Source organism: Giraffa tippelskirchi, chromosome 8 (assembly GCF_054371585.1).
Source record: "Giraffa tippelskirchi isolate mGirTip1 chromosome 8, T2T-mGirTip1v1.2.pri, whole genome shotgun sequence".
Lineage (NCBI taxonomy): Eukaryota > Metazoa > Chordata > Mammalia > Artiodactyla > Giraffidae > Giraffa > Giraffa tippelskirchi.
Window position 1 is genome coordinate 143537280 of NC_137282.1, and position 23194 is coordinate 143560473.

The 23194-nt window shown below is 39.9% G+C and overlaps 5 protein-coding genes and 1 pseudogene across 9 annotated transcripts in view; 1 reads left to right on the top strand and 5 right to left on the bottom strand.

The window, feature by feature from the left end:
- The window catches only part of LOC145518485 (ubiquitin D-like), a 62722-nt gene extending 59919 nt beyond the window's left edge, over positions 1 to 2803 (bottom strand). For 2 of the 3 annotated variants that reach the window (XM_081523132.1, XM_081523131.1), the window contains exon 1: positions 2287 to 2803. The gene's annotated coding sequence lies outside the window, so the exon portion shown is untranslated. The remainder of the gene's footprint in view (positions 1 to 2286) is intronic. The other variant, XM_081523133.1, reaches the window with a different exon arrangement.
- LOC145518457 (olfactory receptor 2H2-like) overlaps positions 1 to 2803 on the bottom strand; it is a 49498-nt gene extending 46695 nt beyond the window's left edge. Inside the window, exons 1-2 of the mRNA XM_081523082.1 lie at positions 2644 to 2803; positions 2287 to 2557 (exon numbers count right to left, since the gene is read on the bottom strand). The gene's annotated coding sequence lies outside the window, so the exon portion shown is untranslated. The remainder of the gene's footprint in view (positions 1 to 2286; positions 2558 to 2643) is intronic.
- OR2I1 (olfactory receptor family 2 subfamily I member 1) overlaps positions 1 to 2803 on the bottom strand; it is a 30495-nt gene extending 27692 nt beyond the window's left edge. For 2 of the 3 annotated variants that reach the window (XM_081523085.1, XM_081523086.1), the window contains exons 1-2: positions 2644 to 2803; positions 2287 to 2557 (exon numbers count right to left, since the gene is read on the bottom strand). The gene's annotated coding sequence lies outside the window, so the exon portion shown is untranslated. Of the gene's footprint in view, positions 1 to 2286 lie in introns of all 3 variants that reach the window. The other variant, XM_081523084.1, reaches the window with a different exon arrangement.
- Positions 2804 to 6876: 4073 nt separating this feature from the next.
- On the top strand, positions 6877 to 14169 carry OR11A1 (olfactory receptor family 11 subfamily A member 1). Its single transcript, XM_081523080.1, has one exon. It carries the CDS (start codon positions 8242 to 8244, stop codon positions 9196 to 9198), a length of 957 nt encoding a protein of 318 aa, XP_081379206.1. The 5' UTR covers positions 6877 to 8241; the 3' UTR covers positions 9199 to 14169.
- LOC145518475 (olfactory receptor 1f45-like) lies at positions 12734 to 13661 on the bottom strand (annotated as a pseudogene).
- A 5566-nt stretch (positions 14170 to 19735) lies between the features above and the next one.
- On the bottom strand, positions 19736 to 21880 carry LOC145518458 (olfactory receptor 12D2-like). Its single transcript, XM_081523083.1, has one exon. It carries the CDS (start codon positions 21878 to 21880, stop codon positions 20927 to 20929), a length of 954 nt encoding a protein of 317 aa, XP_081379209.1. The 3' UTR covers positions 19736 to 20926.
- Positions 21881 to 23194: the final 1314 nt, after the last annotated feature.

Sequence of the window (23194 nt, forward strand, 5' to 3'; positions counted from 1 at the left end):
AGAGTTTGGGGAATCAGGAATTTCGTATGAGGCTCTCAGTTGAGAGTCAACTGGCAAGATGAAACTGAGTCGATGGCCAAGGCTTAAGGGAGCTGCTCAACTTCTGTTTAAATTAACTTTAGCTTGAGCCAAAGTTCCAACCAAGAAGAGGATGCAACCTTACCAGCTTATTGATCCTCTTCTTCCTTATCTGCTCGACCAGAAAAAGTAGATATGCGGGTCATGCGAGCAGACCGGGCTCTCTCCCTTTTACTCCTAATAGAGCTAATAGAGCAAATCTAGGACTGGCTGTTGACTGGGGTTGTTAAAAAGGAACATTGGTATGAAAATGTGATTAGAACAAAAACTAACAGGGATTTGTGTGCAAAATTTTACCCTAATAGAAGCAGAGAAAAGTAAATGTCTTAATAGCCAGAGAACACTTTGAAAAATAAACATGACCGACAAATTAGGGAATCTGACTCAGGGTCATTAGGCAGTTGGTGACCCAGTGGAAAGGGAGGGAGGAAACTGAGCACTGTGTATGGCAGTAACCGTAAAAATACAACTGCTGCACATTTGCAACCCACACATTGAGTCTTCTTAGTATACTATATACATATATCAGCAATCACTGATGCACATTTAACATTTAGAGAATCTAAAGGTTAGGGGCCATTTTAGGCAGCTTTCCTTATTTTGCCCCAAACCCTAGATACCTTCCTGCCACAGTGCCTTTGCTCATGCTTGGCATCCTCCTCTGTGTTTTGTAAAACAGTCACCATTCTTTTTGATTCATTTATGAAGCCTTCGCCAAATGTTCTAGTCCAGGGACTAGTGAAATAATCCTGAATTCTTACTGTTCAGAGAGCTATACAGTTCAGAAGAATGGCAACTGGACCTGGAAATTCTGATGCAATAAACTTCACCTACAATAAGTGCTCTGCAGCCCAGAGAGGAAGGGGCTTGGAACAATCTCATCTCTTTTCATCCATGCTGGATTCTGAACAACAGAACTGATGGCAGCATATTTATATTTTATCTTTGTACCCTGGAACCGGTGTTCACAATACTATTGCTTTTCCCTGTACAAATCTATGATATTCCCTATTGTATTTTACTTACCAGGATGGGAATGAGTGAGAAGGTATAGGGAGAGTAAACCAGACTCTCTATGCTTCCATAAACTTTGTGGTCAAATAAGTAGTGGTCCCCTTCCTCCCACCACCAAGAGGCTGTGCTTGTAGTTGTTGGTATCACAATATTTATGCCTAGAATTTGGGCCAGGAATTAAGAAATGGCATCTATCATTTCTCATTTGGTCATCTTAAAGAATTCTCTTAATTTTCTGAGTCAAGTTTTCCTCTGAAACTTTGGACAAATCATCTTTAATCCTAACTATAAAGACTCTTGAAAAATGTCAAACCATTATAAATATTTTCCTTGTTTTTACCTTCATTTATTATTTAATTTCAAAAACAGGCAAATATATAATTTCATGGAAAACAAATTTTCAGATATCTCTGAGTTAGAGCCATTGACTGTGTGACTGCCCTTTGTGAAGTTATGGACAAAGCTGAGTCAGAGGGATATACATGAAAACTGTCAGTCTTTAAAAAAGTATCAGGTAGAGGTCAAACAATAGGTTGTTCAGCTGTCTCTGAGAAGCTGAGTATGATTCAGAAATGAACAATTCTAGGTGGTCCACCTTCTCCAGCTCTCTCCCTACTTCAGCAGCTGATAAAGAATACCTTTCTCTCATCCATCACTCCGGACATTTATTCTCTAATTCTAAAGAGGGGGAGAAATACTCTACACCATTCGGCTGTTCAGTGAAGCTCCAGATTACTTTTGGAGTGCCCTAGCCCGGCTTTTTTGAGTTTAGGTTTTCCTTGCTGCCTTCCCCTACCCCATTTCTTTCTTTTCAAAATAGGGATGCATGCTAAGTCACTTCAGTCGTGTCCGACTCTTTGCGACCCTATGGACTGGAGCCCTCCAGGCTCTTCTGTCCATGGGATTCTCCAGGCAAGATTACTGGAGTGGGTTGCCATGTCCTTCTCCAGGGGATCTTCCCCACCCAGGGATTGAACTGAAGTCTGCTGCAGCTTCTGCATTGCAGGTAGATTTTGTCAACCACTGCGGAAGACTTTAAAATAGGGATAATGCAACTGAATTCTGACTAAGAGAGCAGATCTGGCTCACTATCATTAATTACACTCTAACTTTCCATTCCTAATTCTTTTTACATGAATAAAGACACTGACCCTCACTACCTTAGACATCAGGGCAGGAGTAGATAGCACTCACCAATGATGGGAAAGAGGACCAGAAAGTTGCATCAGTTGGTTCTGTGGGACAAAGAGATAGGGTGCAGCTTTTGTCTTAGGAAAAACAGTAACAAAGTCCAACTGACAGAGGTGGTGTTGGAGAGGAGCTCTCCATGTCCTCTTCTCTCATCTCCCTTTTCAGAAGCATGTCTTCCTTAGGGGGTCAGGGTCTCTGGAAAACCATGAAATCTTCAGAAGCACCTTCAGTTTATTTTCCAGTTTTCGAGCCTCCATGCTCTGAGGTGATTGCCCTGTGAAGGGGAGTGTTGTTGGTGTGTGTCTCTTTTCCTCAGGGGAACTGTACTCCCTGAGACCCACACACCCCGAGGTGACTCACAGAGGTGACTGGCGTCAGGAGCCCAGTGGCCACACTGTTCCCTTAGGATCAGAAAGCCCTGCCAGTGCAGACAATTCCCTGTAGAAGGACCACATTTGCCTCTCTGTGTACGGAGCAGGCTGATGGGGGCCAGGTTTCCTCTCCTGCTCTCTGGAATGTCGGCTCTGAGGCTGTCAGTTCTAGAATTTCTTGATGTCATATTCTTCTATCTATCTAGCCACTGAAGAAGATCACTCCCCACACAGAGTCCTGTACAGTCAGTAATGACTGTTAGTAATTGGGAGTGTGTCCAAACCTTTTTAAGGTTATAATTTTTTTATGTTTGTTTATTTATTTGGGCTTCCCTGGTGGCTCAAAGGGAAAGAATCTTCCTGCAATGCAGGAGATGCAGGTTCAAGCACTGGGTCACGAAGATCCCCCGGAAAAGGAATGGCAATCCACTCCAGTATTCTTGACTGGGAAGTCTCATGGACAGAGGAGCCTGGTGAGCCACAGTCTATGGGGCCTCAAAGAGTCGGACACGACTGAGCGACCAAACAGCAGCAACAATATATTTATTTGGCTTCACCAGGTCTTAGTTGCAGCATGTGGGGTCTTGTTTCCTGAACAGGAAGAGAACTCAGACCCTCTGCGCATGGAGTGTGGAGTCTTAGTCATTGGATCACCGGGAAGTCCCCAACGCCCACTTCTTACGCTTTTGTTGAACACAAACATTTCTTTTCAGGCTTTAGGGAAGACCTTCCTCTGTGGGAGTAAAGAGAGTTAAGGAGGGGAAAGGTGACAGCAACTTGCCTGAGTTCACTAATGAGGGCTTGAGAATTCTCCCAAGTACAGTTTGTGACAGGACAGGAAAAAGGCCCATCAAGTTTGAATAATCATTACAATGAATATGCTGTTTTTTCATTCTATAATGTTTTCAATTCACTGCTGCATTAGGTTCAACAATTTTTAGTATTCGAAAATTCCCCAAAGCTTGTTTGATGCCTTGTCCTCCTCCTCGTTTCCCTTGTGTGTTTTTTCTTTTCCTATAGTGTTCTAGGAAGTAAGCATATAGCAGAGAGAGCAGTGAACAGGCCAGGGTTTTGATCTTGGTTGTTGAGTGTGATAAATAGAAAATAAATTTAAAGAGCAATTTGTATGGTAATTGGCAAATATATAAAAAATTTAAACATGGTAAAGTTTTTATATGGGAAAAAACAAAAAATGTATGAAATGAAAATTATGTCTATCACCCCAAATCCCCGATACCCTTACCTAGAATCCAGGAATAGCAAGAATTAATAGTTTTGATGCCAACCAGGTTCTTGGCCTTCCACAGTCAATAGACACTGACTACAGACCAGACAAGAAATTCAGGCAAGGCTTTATTGGGGTTCCTGTGCCAGCTGCAGGAGGGAGAGAAAGCAAGTAACACGTTCCCTTGCTTATTCCAGGGGAGGGGTGAGCTCATTCCTTACACGGGTGAGGGTTTGAGTGTTTTTCCAATAGTCATGTACGGATGTGAGAGTTGGTCCATAAGGAAGGCTGAGCACCGAAGAATTGACGCTTTCAAATAGTGTTGCTGGAGAAACTCTTGAGAGTCCCTTGTACTGCCAGGGGATCAAACCAGTCAATCCTAAAGGAAATTAGCCCTGATTATTCATTGGAAGGACTGTTGCTGAAGCTGAAGCTCCAGTACTTGGCCACCTGATGTGAAGAGCCAGCTCATTGGAAAAGATCCTGATGCTGGGAAAGATTGAAGGCAAAAGGAGAGAGAGCAGCAGAGGATGAGATGGTTAGATCTCATCTAATCATCTTAGTTAGTTGATGCTAATTAACTAATGGATCAACTCAATGGACATGAATTTGAGGAAATTTTAGAAGATGGTGTAGGACAGAGGAGCCTGGTGTGCTACAGTGCATGGGGCCACAAAGAGTTGGACACTATGTAGTGACTGAACAACAAGGAGTGTGTCCAGGGCTTGGGTTGGAGGTGTGGCTTAGGTGGTTTGCCCACCCTTTTGTGGTGTTGAGTGCAGGAAAGCATGTGCAGTACCCTGTTTTTGCTCCCAATACCTAGCTTTTGCTTCCAGGTCTTCAGAAATGGCAGCTGGGGCTTTTGTACCTTTTGGTCTAGAATTTGCCCCAACTTTACATGTACACAGTTATTTTTAGTCCCATATAATTTCTTTGTATTTTGTAGCTGGAAGAGAGGTGTGTCCAGGTATAAGCTTTGCAGTATTGCAGCAAAGGATCCCAGGTCTCAGCATCTCAATTGCTTGATTATGTCCACAGAAACAGATGTGAGTGGTTTATTTTTCTTTTTTATACAAGTGGGAACATACTAAGCATACTATTTTGTACTTTAATTTTTTCCGTTTAACAAATATCACAGAGCTCTTTGGCACCATTGGAAATAATCATAGGATATTAGGACTTCCCAGGTGATGCAATGGTAAAGAATCTGCCTGCTGAGGCATCATGTTTGCAAATGTTTTTATAAGTAAAGGGAAAAGTATGTAAAGACAGATGCCAATATTTGAACAATGGTTTCATCAAGGTAGGTGGAGTGTTCAGGAGGAAGGAAGAATATTCATTTTCTTTAGAGATTGCTATTTTGTTTGAATTGTTATAGTTAGGGTGCATTATATCTATGATTTAAGCTATTGAATTAAAAAAAAGTAGTGGCATTTACAGTTGGCTGTAGATAGTGGACCTTACAGTAGTTCAGAGAAAGCGGCTTTCTCTGTTGGTCTGTTAGGAAAAAAATGGGAATGAAGTAAGGGTTTAATTCAGATAGATGACAATGAAGTGACTGAACACACTGCTGGGGATGAGAAGTCAATAGATCAGCCTGGTGTCTGTGGAGAATTCACAGAAGGTAACAATGGGAGAGGAGCTGTCAGGTAGGCATTTGGGCATGGAGGACACTGAAAGGACATTTAATCATGTGGATGTTACTTTGTAATAATATGCCAGCTTCCTGCCCCTTAAATCAGGTCCAATATTGGCAAGGCTTTGATAATCCACATAAAATACTCCTCAAGGGCTGTCTCAGTTGAAATACTTTTCTGGGATGGTGAAAGATCTGAAAGCTGGGTGTGGGGTGGAAGGGTTGAAAGCAGTCTTCTGGGAGGACCGCTCTTGGGCATGGTGATTTAGGGATGCAGTGGAGAACTTAGGAGAGTTTTGTGATGCATTCTGGGGAAAGAGCCTGGGAATGGGGGATGGGATGCTTAGTGGAGTGCATTAGCCCCCATGGAGATGGAAAGGTGGGTTCCCATATAACCCTTGGTTTCTGCTCTACTTTTGGTCAAGCCAACAGTTCAGGAACCTCCTCTGGAGAAAGACAAGTATCTCAGGAGGCTATTTCTTTTTCATTTAAGGTTGCTCTCCAGTCAATCTGTAATTGGTTCTCAGGGGCCCCTCTCCTCTTGGCAACTGTCAGCCCTCTTTTGTGATAAAGGAAAGGACCTACAACGGAAAGCCAAAGGAATTGGGGAGCTAGAAAAGGAGATGGAGAGTGGAAGAGAGAATGGCTCTGGAGAGTGGAGGGTGAAAGATGTGACATTTCTAATCAATGTCCTACATTATTTCAGGTTGAGCTCAAGAAGGGAGGAGTTGAAGTTGGGAAACTTCAATAATCTGAACTCTTTGGAAGATCTAAGCACATATTCTGCTTTTCACAATTTTTACCTTTAGAAGGGCTATTGCAGGTGAGTTTCTTATTTGTATAATTGTTCCAGCTTAGTTCACAGATTTTTTTAAAAAAGGTAAAGAATTGGTATTTATGGAGTTTTTACCTCTGATCAGTAACACATTTCACTTAACCCAGAGAGTCAAAAAGTCTGTTTTTCAAAGGCATTTGAAGAAATCCCACAGTCTTCCTCTGGAATCCTAGTGTTGCAACGTCATCCACTAAAACTTTCCCATTTGTCTATAATCTTCACATCCTTCTATCTTCTCTTTTCCTCCTTCTTTCTTCCCACTTCCCCAACCCTTTGAAAAATAGAGTGGGAATGTGGCAATCTGAAAAGCCAGGATTATGCTATGACTTGAAAATAGTTCTCATGTGAGTGAATTTTTTTCAACTTAATTTTATTATTATTATTTTTCCCACACAGCATGTGGGATCTTAGTTCTCCAGCCAGGGATTCAACCTGTGTCCCCAGTGTCCACTGTCCTCCAAGCAGTGGAAGCTTGGAGTCTTAATCACTGGACCAGCAGGGAAGTTCCTGACTGAACCTCTTTTTTTTTTTCTGACTGAACTTTTAAAACACTCCCAAGAACAGTCTTATTGTGGAGTTGACAACCATATTTTTCATACCTTCTGCTAGCAGAAGCTGTGACACCACACACACACACATACATATAGACACACACATGCACGAACAAATATCTGCATTTTTGCTATACCATTCCCCTCTGCTTCCAATCATTTGATGTATTCTCATTTTTAATAAACACACTCACATCCCTTTGGATAGCATATGAGATCTTCCTTGCAGGTACTCAGGTGCATTTTCAGCTCTTCACTCAATTATACATCTTTGCTTTCCATTATGTCTCTCCTGCCTAGAATGCTATGCTCACTCGCCTATCCTTTGCCTGGCCGACTCTTGTTCTTCAAGACTTTTTACCTATGGTTACTTCCTCAGGGACCTCTCTGACCTTGATTCTCACACTCTCTCAGCTCCTAGTCTGAGTTGGCTTTCTCTCTACTCACACAGCACCTATACTTTCTTCAATAATATTATTTATCACATATGTATTATAAAATCTTATATGAAATTAGAATTTAAAGAATGTTATTTTTAAGGGAGAGGGCAATCTAGAGACTATAAGGTTACAATTGTGTTAAGATAAAGAGATTGTGAGACTAATGGTGGGATAGTGAAGAGAGAATACATAGGAAATTTCCAAGTAACAACTGATAAGGTGCTTGAGGAACGAAGAGACAGTATTAAGATAAAGATGACTGCAATGTAGCAAGCTTGGGTATCAGGCAGAATTTCCAAACCACTCACAGTGAAGTTGGTTGTGATCAGGGAAGATAAAACAGTTGTTTTTTTCTATAACAAGCTGATTGTAATCTCTGATAGGACACAAAGCAGGCATTTGAAGGGCATTACATTGTTGCTCATGAGGAAGGCTCTATGACTGGTTATAGAGATTGGGAAGGTAGAATTTATTAAATCATAAAAATATTGGTGGTGGTTTAGTTGTGTTCGACTCTTGTGACCTCATGGACTGTAGCTTGCCAGGTTCCTCTGTTCATGGGATTCTCCAGACAAGAATACTGGAGTGGATTGCCATTTCCTTCTCTAATAAAAATATTAGATTGAAATAATAGGTTAAGGTCTCTGAAGACTGGAAATTGTGAGTTTGGATCATTGATCAAACTTCTTGAGTTTTGAATATGTGCACAATTAAGGAATACAGCAGAGGACAGGAGTTGGAAAAGCAACTAAAAAGGCAACAGACGAGGACGTGTGTAAATGATTCTTGTTTTGGAGACTCACCTTTACCTTTTTCACTTTAGCTCTACTTATCTCGGGCTTGGTGTAGAAGATACAAAGATGCACTAGAATTCCTCCCTGAATCACTGCAGAAACTTGGATGATCTTCATGGAAATTGTCTCCATAGGAAACCAAACTATTACTGAATTTGTTCTTCTTGGTTTCTATGTCAGAGCTGAGCTGCATCTCCTTCTCTTTATTGTGTTCACTGTCATCTACACTTCCATCATCCTAGGGAACATGCTAATCATTGTCGCGGTGGTTAGCTCTCAGAGGCTCCACACACCCATGTATTTCTTCCTGGCTAATCTGTCCTTCCTGGAGATCCTCTATACTTCCTCGGTGGTGCCCAAAATGTTGGAGGGCTTCTTGCAGGAGGCAGCCATCTCTGTGGCTGGTTGTTTGCTCCAGTTCTTTATCTTTGGTTCTTTAGCCACTGCTGAATGCTTCCTACTGGCTGTCATGGCATATGATCGCTACCTGGCCATCTGCTACCCCCTCCGCTACCCTCTCTTGATGGGACCCAGAGGGTGTTTGGGGCTGGTGGTCATAGCGTGGCTCTCTGGCTTCATGGTAGACGGATTGGTTGTAGCCCTCATGGCCCAACTGAGATTCTGTGGTCCCAACCACATTGACCACTTTTACTGTGACTTCATGCCTTTGATGAACCTGGCCTGCTCAGATCCCAGTGTAGCCCAGATGACAACATTCGTTCTCTCTGTGGTCTGCCTCACTCTTCCCTTCGGACTGATTCTGACATCTTATGGCCGGATCGTGGTGGCTGTGCTGAGAGTTCCTGCTGGGCCCAGCAGAAGAAAAGCTTTCTCCACGTGTTCCTCCCACCTAGCCGTAGTGTCCACATTCTATGGGTCTCTCATGGTCTTGTACATTGCACCCTCTGTTCTCCACTCCCAGCTCCTCGCTAAGGTCTTTGCCCTGCTCTACACTGTGATCACTCCTCTGTTCAATCCTGTGATTTATACTCTGAGGAATAAGGAAGTTCAACAGGCACTATGGAGGCTTCTGTATGTTAAGCAAACTGAAACAATTGATTGAAGAAGGATGTTGGTAAAGATGCTATTTGGACTTTGGGATGTCTTCCAGGATTGGTTGGGTAGGAATAACTGTCGCGTTTTGACATTTCCCTCTGTGATAAGTTTAATAGTTATCATACTTATACTAAAAATGGGTATTGTAGAACAATAACTTTAAAGTGCTTACTTAGAACATTTTACTTTAATATTTTATTATTTCTTTATTAAATAGGCTGTCAATATTTCCTATAGTAAATAGCTATACAAAAATAGCAACACAAAACAAATCTAGAGATCTTGGCTACCTGTATTATATATATAAAACAAGTTGAATCATGGAAGTTTGTAATCTAGTTTTCACTGATGACTATGTCTTGAACCTCTTTTTATTTTGAATAAAATGTACTTATTTATTCTTGTGAGATTTTTAGCATAGCTAAACATGATTTAAGTAATCTTCTATTGTGAAAGCTCTTAGTTCACCATACAAATATAGTTCACATTTAGATTTTCCTACAATAAATTCTTAGGAGTTGAATTGCCAAGTTTAAGGAAAAGCATATTAAAATAAATTTAAAGCTGAATGCATTTTAAATGTTTAGCTATTTTATTGTAGAAAATTTCAAATATACACAAAAATAGATAGAACATTATAATGAACCCCGTATAGCCATCATCTAGCATCAATATCAACATTTGGCAATCCTATTTCTACTGCCTAAAGCTTCCTCTTTTTTTTTTTTCTGGAAAAGTTTAGAGCAAATTTCAGATGTATAAGTATTGTGTGTGTTGTATAAAGTGTATTCTGCATGCAAGTACGTTTGATCCTTGAACAATATGGGTTTGAACTGCACAGGTCCACTTAAAGGCAGACATTTGCAGTAGTAAAAACTACAGCAGTACAGGATTTGTGGCTGGTTGAATCCGTGGATAGGGAACTTCATATGTACAGAGGAACCATGTGTATGGAGGACCAACTCAAAGTTATGGGTGGATTTTCACCTTCTCAGTGGTTCATTGCCCCTAACCTTGGTATTGTTCAAGGGTCTACTGTATTTGGTATGCTCGCTGACTGATAAAGGCATTTAAGGAAAAAAAGGTGCCAAACCTGATGCTACAATATTTAAAAATACTACTCCAGTGGCATCTAATACACAGACCATGTTAAAATTTCTCTAATTATCTTTAAGTAAATTCTTAAAATTAAGATGTAAAGAAAGTTCACACAATGTATCTTGTAGTTCTTAGTCCCTTACTTCATATCAGTCCTTCTTCCCTTTTTTTTTTTCCCATGCGTTTGACTTATTGGAGAAATCTCTTTATCTGTAGAAGAGTTTATATTCTACATTAGACTTTCTGCTGACTTATGGTTTTGTCTGGTGTCTACCCCTATATCTTGTATTTTATATAAAATTGTTTTGTGTCAGTCTCAGCCTATTGATGGTGTCGTGATGCCATCAGCTAAGAATGCCTCGGGCACTCACCTGGGCTGACCCCACAGACATTTCTCTGACCAAGGCCAATGATGTGGCTGGGCTGACCCTTGTGGTTCTTATTATGATTGCAGGATGCACCTCAGCAACAATCATGATAGAACTTTGAAAAAACAAGATTTGTTTTTTCAAAGTTCTGTAGACTGCCAGGCTCAGTGGAGACTGCCAGGCTCCTCTGTCCATGGAATTCTCCAGGCCAGAATACTGGAGTAGGTAGCTGTTCCCTTCTCCAGGGGATCTTCCCAACCCAAGGATCAAAACCAGGTTTCCCACACTGTAGGCAGATTCTTTACTATCTGAGCCACCAGGAAGCCCTGAAAAAAACATGGTTTGTTACTCACAGGTCTTGGAGGTTACATGGCACACCTGGGGCCACACAAAGAGAATTTAGGGGGAGAGAGAGAGAGACGGAGGCTCTGCTATTATTAGGGTCAAGAGTAGGGGGTGCCTAGGGTTTCATAGGTTCATTCTTTATAGGTGAATATAAAACACAAGAGTAGGAATTAAAGCACGGGCAGGAAAAACAGAGTCACTCAAGTGGTCAATTAATGGAGGCCATCCAGTGTTTTCTAAAAGAGGAACTTCATGGGTGGGGTGGCCCAGCTTCTTATCTAGATGTGTAGTTGACTGTATGTTTATTTCAGATAAATGTTTTTGAAATAAATGCCTGGCAATCAGAAGCTTAATGTCAAACACTTACATTACAATAAAAAGGGTAATTATCAGGCACTTAAACTACAAAACTAATATTAAGATAGAAGCTTGATTGGATCTGGGTTAGCTTTTTAGTAGAATATCACGGAACTCCTGTGATTTCTTCTGCACCATATCATGAGGTGCACAATGATTGGTTGTCCCATTTTTAGTGATGCTATTTATATTATTGACCAGAGGGTTCAGGTGGCATCTGTCTGAACTGTGTATTATTTGGTTTTCAACCAGATTTTCACCTAATATCTTTAGCTCCCATTGATAAAAGTTGCTGATTAATGCCCAAGTGATTTAATTATTTGAACATATTATATTTTCTTTTAATGTTTTGAATGCATTTGTAACTGTTGTAAAACCTTTGTCTGTGGATTCCTATATCTGGGCCACATCTAATTAAGTTTTTATTCACTTCCTTTTCTCTTGAATATTGATCAGATTTTACCAATTATTTGTATGACTAAAAATTTTTTCACTGAATATAGGTTGTTGAGGAAACTCTGGATTCTCTTATCTTCTTCAGAAGAAGATTTGGTTTTTGTTCTAGCAGACATTTCAAGTCATGGAAGGTCATCTTGACCTTGATGATCACCTTGAATCAAGTAGGCTTGGTTTTATGCTCTGGGAGTATGGATTTGTGCAAAACCCAAGGTGTTACTCTCTTGCGTGATATGACTCATCCTCCAAATTCTCTCCTCCTGGGAGGCATGGTCAGGGTTTTGGATTTAGCCTGTGTTTGGTCAGGTCTAGTGTAGGCTTCACTCAAAGATGTGGTTTTTACTCTTAAGACTTGGACTTTAAGAGTGTTGGTTTGATAACAAGGGTATTAATAAGGTGTGCAGAACAGCCCACTTTCCTGGTACTGCTCTTCTCCAAGCCTTGCTCCACTTCTAGTGTGTTTTATTTCAATCCTATAGCAGCTTCTTTCTGATAAGTCTAAAATGGTCTTTCCATTCATACCTTGAAGTCAGCCACAGCTACAACATCTGTTTCCCCCAAACTATTTTTGGATATCTTCTGCAAAGATCCCTCTTCTCTTGTGCCTTACCCTACAACTTTCAGTTGCTTGAGGTACCCTGTGTTTCAAACTCTGATTTTTGCTTTCTTGGTGAGTGGGATTGCTCATGTATTGATTCACAACCTTGGGAATTCCCTGGGTGAAATTTATAACTGGTCCCTAAATATGGAAGGCAAGGAGGGACCTAGAATCTAGTTGTCCTGGTTTCTATATCAGTTTTATTTCCAGTTGTCTGCGTAATGTTCTGGGAGAATCTTGATGTTAACTGATGTACTTTGTAGATGTGGTGGAGAAGTGGGGAGAGATTTTTTCCAAATGCTTTTTTGTGGAGGTTATCCTTAATTCCAAGAACTCTTCATACTCAGAATCCTTTTCAGGGATCTCTTCACTTCCTTATTTCTTAGACTATAAATGAAAGGATTGAGAATGGGAGTTACCAGGGTGTACATGATAGCAGCACCCAGCTCCCCAGAGGCATGAGAAGTTGACGGGGACTTCAGGTAGGTGGCAAAGACCGAGCTATAGAAGAGGATGACCATGGAGAGGTGGGAGCTGCATGTGGTCAGGGCTTTCTTTTTCCCCTGTGCTGATGGGATCCGAGCTACAGCAAGGACAATATGGGCATAGGAGCTTATGATGCAGAGGAGAGGGCTGATTCCTAAGAGTCCTGTCAGAACCATCATCAGGTCCTCGTTGAGGCGGGCATCAGAGCAGGAAAACCTTAAGAGTGGTTTGAAATCACAAAAAAAGTGAGGCATTCAGATTAGTATAGAACAATAGTCGGGTTAGCATCAAGGTTTGGATCAAAGAGTCAGAGTGGGCCACTCCCCATGACCCACCCACCAGGAGTCCACACCTGCAAGACGTCATTAGGAGTGTATAGTGCAGAGGATGGCAGATGGCAGCGTAGCGGTCGATAGCCATGGCCGTCAAAAGCAGGTTGTCCATGTTAGCAAAAACTGCAAAGAAATATAATTGGGCCAGACACTCAGAGAAGGAGATTGATCCGTTGCTGGTCCACAAAGCCTCTGGCATTTTAGGGGCTGTGGTTGTAGTGAAGCAGAAGTCCACCAGGGAGAGCTGGCTGAGGAAGAAGTACATGGGGGTGTGGAGGTGGATGTCAGCACCAACAGCCAGCAGCAGTAGCGAGTTTCCTAAGAGACTCAGCAAGTAGAGGGCCAGGAAGAGACCAAAGAGGAGCTGTGGTTTGTCTGGGTCACTGGACAGTCCTGAGAGGACAAAGTCAGGGTTCTTGCTGCAGTTCATTTCTGGTCTTGATGGGCTACAAGAAAAGAATCAGCATAAAGAGGATTCACTCAGCTACAGATGGATAAAACCTTGGATCCTTTCTCTTGGCAATGGGTTTTACTTATACCACCAATGGGAAGAATGGATAAACAAAATAACAATGGGGAAGACAAGAGCTGTATCTCACAAAAGGTGGTCAAATTAAGGAGATATCAAGATAAGAGAATGAGAGAAACAACAGAGGTTTCCTGGAGGTATTAAAGTGTAAAGAGTTTTCTTAATGATACTTTGTATAATTGGTGGTTTAACTACTTGTTTGTTAATCTGTTTTCTTCACAAGACCATGAGTCTTTCAAGGCAGAGGCTGCGTTTCAGTACTTAGCTTAATGCCTGGCACATAGAAGGAGCTCAATAAATACCTACCCACCTACACAGTCAGTATCCTCCTAACTGTTTTCACAAGTATCATGCCCCCATCCAATACATTCTCCATACTATGGTCAGCGAGTCTTTTCAAAAAAGAAAATCTCATCATGTCAGTTCATTGTTTAAAATATGGGTCTCTACATACAAATGGCCAGTAGGCGCATGAAAAGATGCTCATCATCGCTAATTATTAGAGAAATGCAAAATCAAAACTACAATGAGGTACCACCTTACATGAGTTAAGAATGCCCACCATTAAAAAGTCTACAAAATAATAAATGCTGGAAAGAGCATGGAGCAAAGGAACCCTCTTACACTGTTGGTGGGAATGTAAATTGTTGCATCCTCTGTGGAAAACACTATGGAGGTTCCTCCAAAAACTACAAGTAGAGTTGCCATAAGACCCAGCAGTTTCACTTCTGGGCATATACCCAGACAAAACTATGATTAAAAAAGTCACATGTTCATAGAAACACGATTTACTATTTATGGAAAACCCTAAATACCTATTGACAGATGAATGGATAAAGAAGATGTATACATGGAACACAACGGAATACTACTCAGTCATTAAAAAAATGAAATAATGCTATTTGCAGCAACATAGATTGACCTAGAGATGATCATACTAAGTGAAGTAAATCAGAAAGGGAAAGACAAATACCATATGATATCAGTTATATGTAGAATCTAAAAAATGGCACAAATGAACATATCTATGAAACAGAAATAGACTCACAGAACTAGAGAACAGGCTTGTGGGAATTCCCTGACAGTCCAGTAGTTAGGACTCGTTGCTCTCACTGCCTGCCATGGCCAGGGATCAATCCCTGGTCAGGGAACTAAAGGCCCCCAACAGCAGGGACAAAAAAGAGCAGACTTGTGGTTGTCAAGGGGGAGGGGGAAGAGGAGGAAATAGATGGAAGAGGTAAGTATTGGGCATTTAGGATTAGCAAAGCAAAGTATTATGTATAGGATGGATAAACAAGATCCTACTATATGGCACATGGAACATACTCAATATTCTCTGATAAACCTTAATGGAAAAGAACATGAAAATAAAATGTGTATAACTGAGTCACTATGCTGTACAGCAGAAATTAAAACAACATTGTAAATCAACCATACTTCAATTAAATTTTAAAAACGAATCTCCAGAGAACCATTGCTCTTATGAAAAATACCCTGCCACGTCTTAAAAAGCTCATTTGTTTTGACCTCGGGGCATCTCACTGTCCGCTCATCGTCTGTTCCCCAGCAACACTGGCTGCACTGCCTCACCTTACATACACCACGTTCATTCTCTGCTTTAAGTCAGTTCTTGCTCATCCTTCTAACCTCTAACTTTCTTAGGAAAGTCCTCCGTTGCCTCTTTGTCTAAGACAATGCTTCCTTTTCTGTGTTCTCATGGCACCTTGGTAGTTTACTGCAATTGTAATGTGGAAGATGTAATCACATTTATTCAAATATTTATTTAGTTAACGTTGGTCTCCCTAACAAATCGATAAGATCATTATGGCTGAGATTGAATCAGATTTTCCTCTCCAGTGCTTGGAATACAAAGTACGGAATATGTCAGAAAATGAAATAAATGGTAAGTGAAGGTAGGAGAGGACGATGGGTTGTCTTCCTCCAAAAGTATTTTTCCGTTTCAAGAATAAAATTTCTTTCCTACAAAAACTGTCCTAGTAACATGGGTTGGAAACATTGATTCATCTAATTCCTTCATCAAGTTGAGACCAAGTACGATAAGTTTTATTTCCTATGAAATGTCCTTCATTTCAGACTCTTTCTCACCTTTTTAATTGTTATCCTTTTTGAGCTTTCTTTAGTCAACTCATTCCCAGTTAGTTTCATCAGCAGCTAACAGGCTTCACTGTCTCTACCTCTAGTTGCTAAGATCCAAGCTGTCAGCATCTGCCATAAATTTTAGGGCTTTCTTCTTTGGGCCTGATTCTCCCTGGTTTACATTTTTCTAATATCTTGTTTCCTGTTGCATCACATATCCACTGGTGCCTCTTTATCAAGAACTTCTGCATCTGCATCCTCCTATCAATAAGATAGGATTTTCCACTGCTCAGCAGCATTCGTTCTCCTTTTCTCAATTATAGTATAAATTCCTGGGAGTAGCAACCACGCATGAGTACATGCGTGCTAAGTCACTGCTAAGTTGTATCTGACTCTTTGCAATCTTATGGATTGTAGCCTCCCAGGCTCCTCTGTCCATGGGATTCTCCAGGCAAGAATACCAGAGTGGGTTGTCATACCCTTCTCCAGGAGGACTTCCCGACCTAGGGATTGAAGATACATTATATCTTCCACATTTGCAGGCACGTTCTTTACTACTAATGCTCCCTGGGAAGCCCAGTAGGGATGATAGTTCTTTAAAATATTTTAAGCACCACCTAAGACATGAGTATATGGTTGTCTCCAAGGATTATCGTTCAGTAGTTGCTCTCAAAACATGAGGACATCTATGTATTTCTCATGTGTGAGTAGAGGAGAAAACGCCCTTTGTGTCAACTACCGTGAAGAGATGAGCTATACTCTGCTTCTTGGAAATAATCAATTACACCTGAATAAAAGTTTTATTTGTGTCTGCTAATAATGAGCTGTGTAAGGTAGATGATCTTCAACATTTTTGCTGTCTGTGGCATCTATAATCAAAGTCTTATAAGGAATCTTGTGATAGGCACAGTTACATTTTCTTTTCCATTGATAGTCTCATTTCTCTCTTGTTTCTAACAAATTTTAAATGTTCCAACGTTAACTGACTCAGGATAAAGAGACATAACGCTTTCCTTCTTCAAGCCAAGCATTTTTAAATATGTGAGAACAGAGATTTTGAAACCTTAGCATGCTTAAGGATCACTTGCTGAGTCAGTGAAGTCCCAGATTCCTGGGATCCCCCCAGAGGTTCTGATTTAAGGGGTCTGAGGCGGAACATGAGAATTTGCTTTTCTACCATTCTCCAACATCAGATGATGCGGATGTCATCAATGTGCTGTGTAGAATTCAAATAGAGCAAAATACATTCTTTTATCATGTGACTTGCTCTTTTTTGCTTTCTTTTTCTCTGTCATTTTTTACTGAGAACTGAAAGATTTCCCACTTTTTACAAGATTAAGTCTTCCTGTACTCCATTATCTGTTTCAGTTCAGTCACTCAGTCGTGTCCCACTCTTTGGAACCCCATGGACTCTAGCTCACCAGGCTCCTCTGTTCATGGGATTTTCCAGGCAAGAATACTGGAGTGGGTTGCCATTTCCTTCTCTACTTATCCCTTTAGAATATTACTTTTTCAGCTCAGACAAGGCCGTAATTCTCACATTTCAAATCTTCTCTCAGGTTGTGCCTTCTTGACTGTTACTGAATAGTCTCACTGTTATTATATCCACCTCTAGGTTTATATTATATCCACCTTTAGGTTTATATTATATCCACCTCTCAATTATAGTATAAATGAGAGAATTATATTATTATATATATGTATATATATTTAAAACTCTAGAGAATATATGGTTTACCTTAGGTCTCAAGACAAGTGTGGCTCATATTGAAACTACCTAAATACTGTTTTAACACCTCAAAGTAATGAGGGTTTTCTATCCATCTTTAAAATTTTGGCCTCAGATAGAGCATATCCTAAACCTGGTGAGTTCCCATAGCTTTCTCCAGATGATGGCCCACTTCTCTGATTCAAAAAGCTCAGTGTCTCCCCTACTCATTGACAATTACTTTTCAAACTGTTTGCCTTTAATCTTCTCTTGAACTGACTTCAATCAAACTTTTGCTCTTACCATTCCACTGAATTGACTCTTGTCAATGTCAAAGTTCAATTCTCAGTCTTTAAATTACTTGACCTGTCATTAACACTTAACAGACTTGATCCTTCTTTTCTTACCTCAAACACTCAAAAACAACAACAACAAAAACCTTGCTTTCAGAATACCCACCAAGCTCTCACTTTCCAGTACAGACTTGTTTTCAGTCTCCTTGGCTGCTTGCTGCTCTTCCTTCTTATTATTCACTTTTGTACCTCTCCTCTTTTCTGTCTTCTATGCTTCATGTATCTATAAACACATAGCTCTCAAATTATACCTTAATTTCAATTTATTTTTCTAACTCTAGACATATATATTTAATTTCCAACTAACCACTTCTACAATAGCAGTTTTACCATTTAAGATATTTTCTTAATGGGACGTTCTGGGAGAATAGCATTGAAACATGTATATTATCATATGTGAAACAGAACACCATTCCATGTTCGATGCATGAGACAAGGGCTCAGGGCCGGGGCAATGGGATGACCCAGAGGGATGGGATGGGGAGGGAGGAGGGTGGGGGGTCCAGGAAGGGGAACACATGTAAACCCATGGCTGATTCATGTCAATGTATGGCAAAAACTATTACAATATTGTAAAGTAATTAGCCCCCAACTAAAATAAATAAATTTATAAAAAAAAAAAGATATTTTCTTTCAGCTGGTTTGATTTATATACTGTCTTGGAAACAGATACACAAATCAAAAGAAACTTTCTATATTATGTAGCCCACCAAGTGCAGAACTTGAACTCTCTATGGTCCACTTTGAAAGCTGATCCTGTTACTCCATTTGCCACATGACATCTTCAACCTTTGCCTCTGGTTTCTCTAATCTTTACTCCATAAATGATGACCTTAGAAATATTCATTCTACCCAATGTTATTGGTGGGTGGGAAAGAACAGAGAATTTTAGGGCTTTGGAATACTCTGATGTACCAGCTAAAGATAATGCATTTAGGAGCTAAGCATTATCAATCTTCATTTCTCTTGGGACCAGAAAGAGTTTGGCCACAAAAGAAATCTTTCTGGCCTTAGAGAATCAGTTCCCAAAGTTACTCATTAGTGAAAAACCTAGAGGAATTTTCTGTTAAGAAAGTTTCCTATAGATAGGGTTGAGGATGAAAATTAACAATTAAACAGAAGCCTAACATTGATTTGGAAGTAACTTAGAAAAATTACTTAAAACGCAAAACTTCTACTATTTACTGCTCTGTCTCCTTATGTAAGAATAACTTAAAGAGACTGATATACAGCTACAATATATCATATGTGTCCTTTTATTTTTAGTGTTCTGAACTTTTGTCATAAAATATATTGAAGTTTATAAAATTATTTTCATACATCTATTGATAAAGTCATCTCAGTTGAGACCTGAAATATATTAAATGGAGTTAGTGCCTCCCTGCTGTACTCTTCCCAATTTCTGAACCACAGAATAATGCAGCTTAATTAAATGTGTTTAAATTTCTGTGTTTTGGGTAACAGTGTGTCATGCAGCAGTAGGTAACCATGTGCTCCTCTATAGTTTACAGTCTCTATGAAGGTTGGATTATGTAAAAAATTCTGATCCATAGAAATTCTGGCCTGAGATAGTTCAGGGTTAAGATGCCTTCTCCTCATACAGTTTCTTTTATTAACAAAACTGGAATTGTCACTGTTTTGTCACTGGAACAAAACTGGACCAAAGAAGGTAGAGTTGGAGAACCATGTGAGTAAGATTAGAACCACATTCTTTGGATCTACAAAAGTGAATGTAAACAATGTGAATGTTCCATCCATAACCTCAGAATATCCTCCTACATTCTTACCTGTGCATATCTCTATTTTACTTATTTATTATTATTATTTTTTAGTTGTGGTTGTGCTGCCAAGCTTGTGGAATCTTAGTTCCCTAACCAGGGATTGAACCCCAGCCCTTGGCAGTGGAAGTGCACAGTCCTAACCACTCCAGGGGCACCAGGGAATCTTGTATCTCTAATAGTTGTAAGTGCTGGCACTCCCCATGGTTTCAGGTCCAGTGACACTTCTAAGAACTTAGAAAGTGAGGAGCATAGTAATTCTTGTCTATTAGCTCCAAAAATGCTTCAGCAATTACTACTTAATAGTTTTTACTTAGTATAAGCTTGATGACAGGTAAGGAAAACAAGATAAATTTTTGATGAGTTCTTCATATTTCACTGATATTACATCATATTATATCACACTGTAATCTGTGAAAGTAAATATAGAAATAAAAAAGAAAATATATTAAAAGGAAAAGTCTTGAAACTCAATTTTCAAGAGACCAAAAATTGAGGGGAAAATATACCAATGGGCAAGAAAGGTATTCCTGAGATTTTTTTTTTAGCTGCTTCCACTTATAACAATATTTTACAGTTATCTTTGACAGGTGGTCCAATTGACTTATGAAACATATTTGGAGTCAGAGTCCACAAAATTCTTTACATAAACCATTCGTTATTTTATCCGTTAATTAATACTCAAAGTATTTTTTGCTTTAATTACTTGCTCGCTTCCAGATTAGAGAAAAAAATCATGACATACATGATTTATCACTTAAAAATATCCTTTGACTCATACGTGAGTCACCGTTTATTTTTCCGGTTGGGTAATCAGGGCCATTAATTCAATACCTTAAAATATTACAGCATCAGAATTTTATTGTTCACATTATGATATATAAACTTACTATTCAACTACAGAGTACATGGGTAACTAAGACAAATTTCTGTCTCTAATTTTATTCAAGAACACAAAAGAATACATAACAAATCAGTTTCATCAATTGATATCCCTCAAACAGATTCAGCATTAAGAGTCCATGTCTGTTTGTTTAAGTTTCCCTTATGTTATCTAGGAATGCGTTATTTAACAAAATATACTGGACTTACCCATTTACATTTCCTTTATATACTTCCTTCTGTGTTTACAAATCGTAAACAATTAGAAAAGTAGTATAACTTCAAATGTCAATTTTCTCATTGCCCCTTTATATTTATGCCTCAGAAGAATTCTCTAGACTTTTCAGGTCAGAGTCTTCTACTGATTGCTCTCCTCAAGGCCCCCTTCACTTCCTTGTTCCTCAGAGTATAGATCAGTGGATTTAGTACAGGAGTGACCACACTGTACATAATGGCAATGATCCGTTCCTGCTCCACAGAGCTACCTGTGGCAGGACGAATATAAGTGAAAACTACGGGAGCATAGAAAAGAACAACTACAATTAAGTGAGAGACACAAGTAGACAGTGCTTTATGGAGCATGCTGCAAGAATGGGTCTTGAAGAAAAGAGAGATAATAATGTAGGAATAGGATAGAAGTGTTAGAAAAAATGGGCCAATGGCAAAGGTCCCTGTGACAGTATTGAGCAGCCACTCATTGAGCTCAGTGTTCCCACAGGCCAACTCCAACAATGGCTTAATATCACAGAAGAAGTGATGGATATGGTTGGAACCACAGAAGTTTAAGCGAGAGGTCATTACTGAGTGCAGCAGGGCATGGAAAAAACCAATGATCCAGACAGTGACAGCCATCTGGGTACAGACCTGATGACTCATGATAAGAGGGTAACGAAGTGGCTTGCAGATAGCCACAAAGCGATCAAAGGCCATCACCGCCAGCAACATGGACTCTGTGCTGCCCAGGAAGTGGAAGAAATGAAGCTGGCTTATGCATCCCAAGAAAGAAATTGCTTTGTGTGTAGAGAGGAAGTTCTCCAACATCTTTGGCAGAGTCACCGTGGAGTAGCAGATATCTAGACATGACAAGTTTCCCAGGAAAAAATACATAGGAGAATGGAGTCTTGGATCAGAGATGACAACCATCAGGATGGCTGCATTCCCAGCCACATTGACAATGTAAGTTGCAAGGAAAACCACAAAGAAAACAGGCTGCAATATTTGGATGTGTGTCACTCCCAGGAGGAGAAATTCAGTGATTGAGGTTTGATTCAGCATCACTTGAAAGAAAAGACAAAATAACATATGGAATGCTGTCTCTGATGGGAACAGAGTCCCACAGCTGAGGATTTTCCTATCTAGACAATAATATTTTGAGGAACATTGCTATTTAAATAAGGTTACATGTTGGTTACGGACTGTTACTCAAACATTTTTAAAATTAGATTTATCATTAATATTTTCCTTTCTTCCAGGATTTAGCCAGACTATCATCTTCTCTGATACAACTTGCATTTTATGGTCCTAAATGAACTCCAAAAGCAGGTAAATTTTTAAACACTCCACCACAGTGCTATCTCTTGACCTAGGAAGAGACCATCTGAAGTTTTTACTTAAGAAAAACAGATAATGAGAGAATAATAAGAGCTATAAGGAAATCTGAATAGAGATGCAGACATTGGAGCACTTCCTATAAAAAGGAATCATTCAAAGTTTGGGAAATCCATGAAAGGAGAAAGATTTTATTTGACTAGAATAAAAAAGTGAATCAACTAGGGAACATTTCCAGAGATCCCATGGGATTATCACTTTTGTAACTAGAGAAAATTTTGAGAAATTATCTAACCGTTATTACATCTTTGTTGCAGCCTGGCAGAGCAGAGACCAGAACCTGCTCCATGCCAGAAGGGTGCGGCAAACCGCACCACCGAGATTGTCCTAGTAAGCATGCCCAACGGACACACTTGGAGCTGGATGTGCTCTCTGCTCCGCTTCACTGGCTGCCCCTGTGTCCGTCCTCATGGAAACAAAGCAAAACGTTCCTGATTAACAGCAGGGCCTTAATTTTACTCCCTCTTTATGGTGCGCTGATCAAACTCCCCAGTATAGCTATTTCCTAATGATCTGATGTGACTTCTGCCAATAAAGTGCGGGCTGAAAGGGGCCATTTTGTCTTCTTGCCACGGAGAGCAGGAGGGCTTCCTGACTCCCCGCTGGCCAAATTATATGTGTTTGTCTTTTCATTTCGCGCCCCCCACCCCCCCCTGGTTTCATGTCTTTCTCACCCACTGTGCTGGACGCTGCACATTTTTTTTTGTAAAGATGGCTTCAGGAATTCAGAGTAGCCTTCCTTGATAGCTATGTATATTTTGTATACTGTTAAACTTTATCACTCCTGATCAAGATACACATCTGTCAAATATCGTTTTTGGTTCTCTACTTGTGAAACGAAATTATATCAAAAAATTCTCTTGGGGGAAAATAACAATGAGATTTTCTGTACCAAATATTTATTTCACTGCATCTTGAATATTTATCAATTACATATTTACTTTGGAGACTATCTAGAGATATGGCAATAAAAATGCAGGCAATAAAGAATCTTCATCATCCACAAAG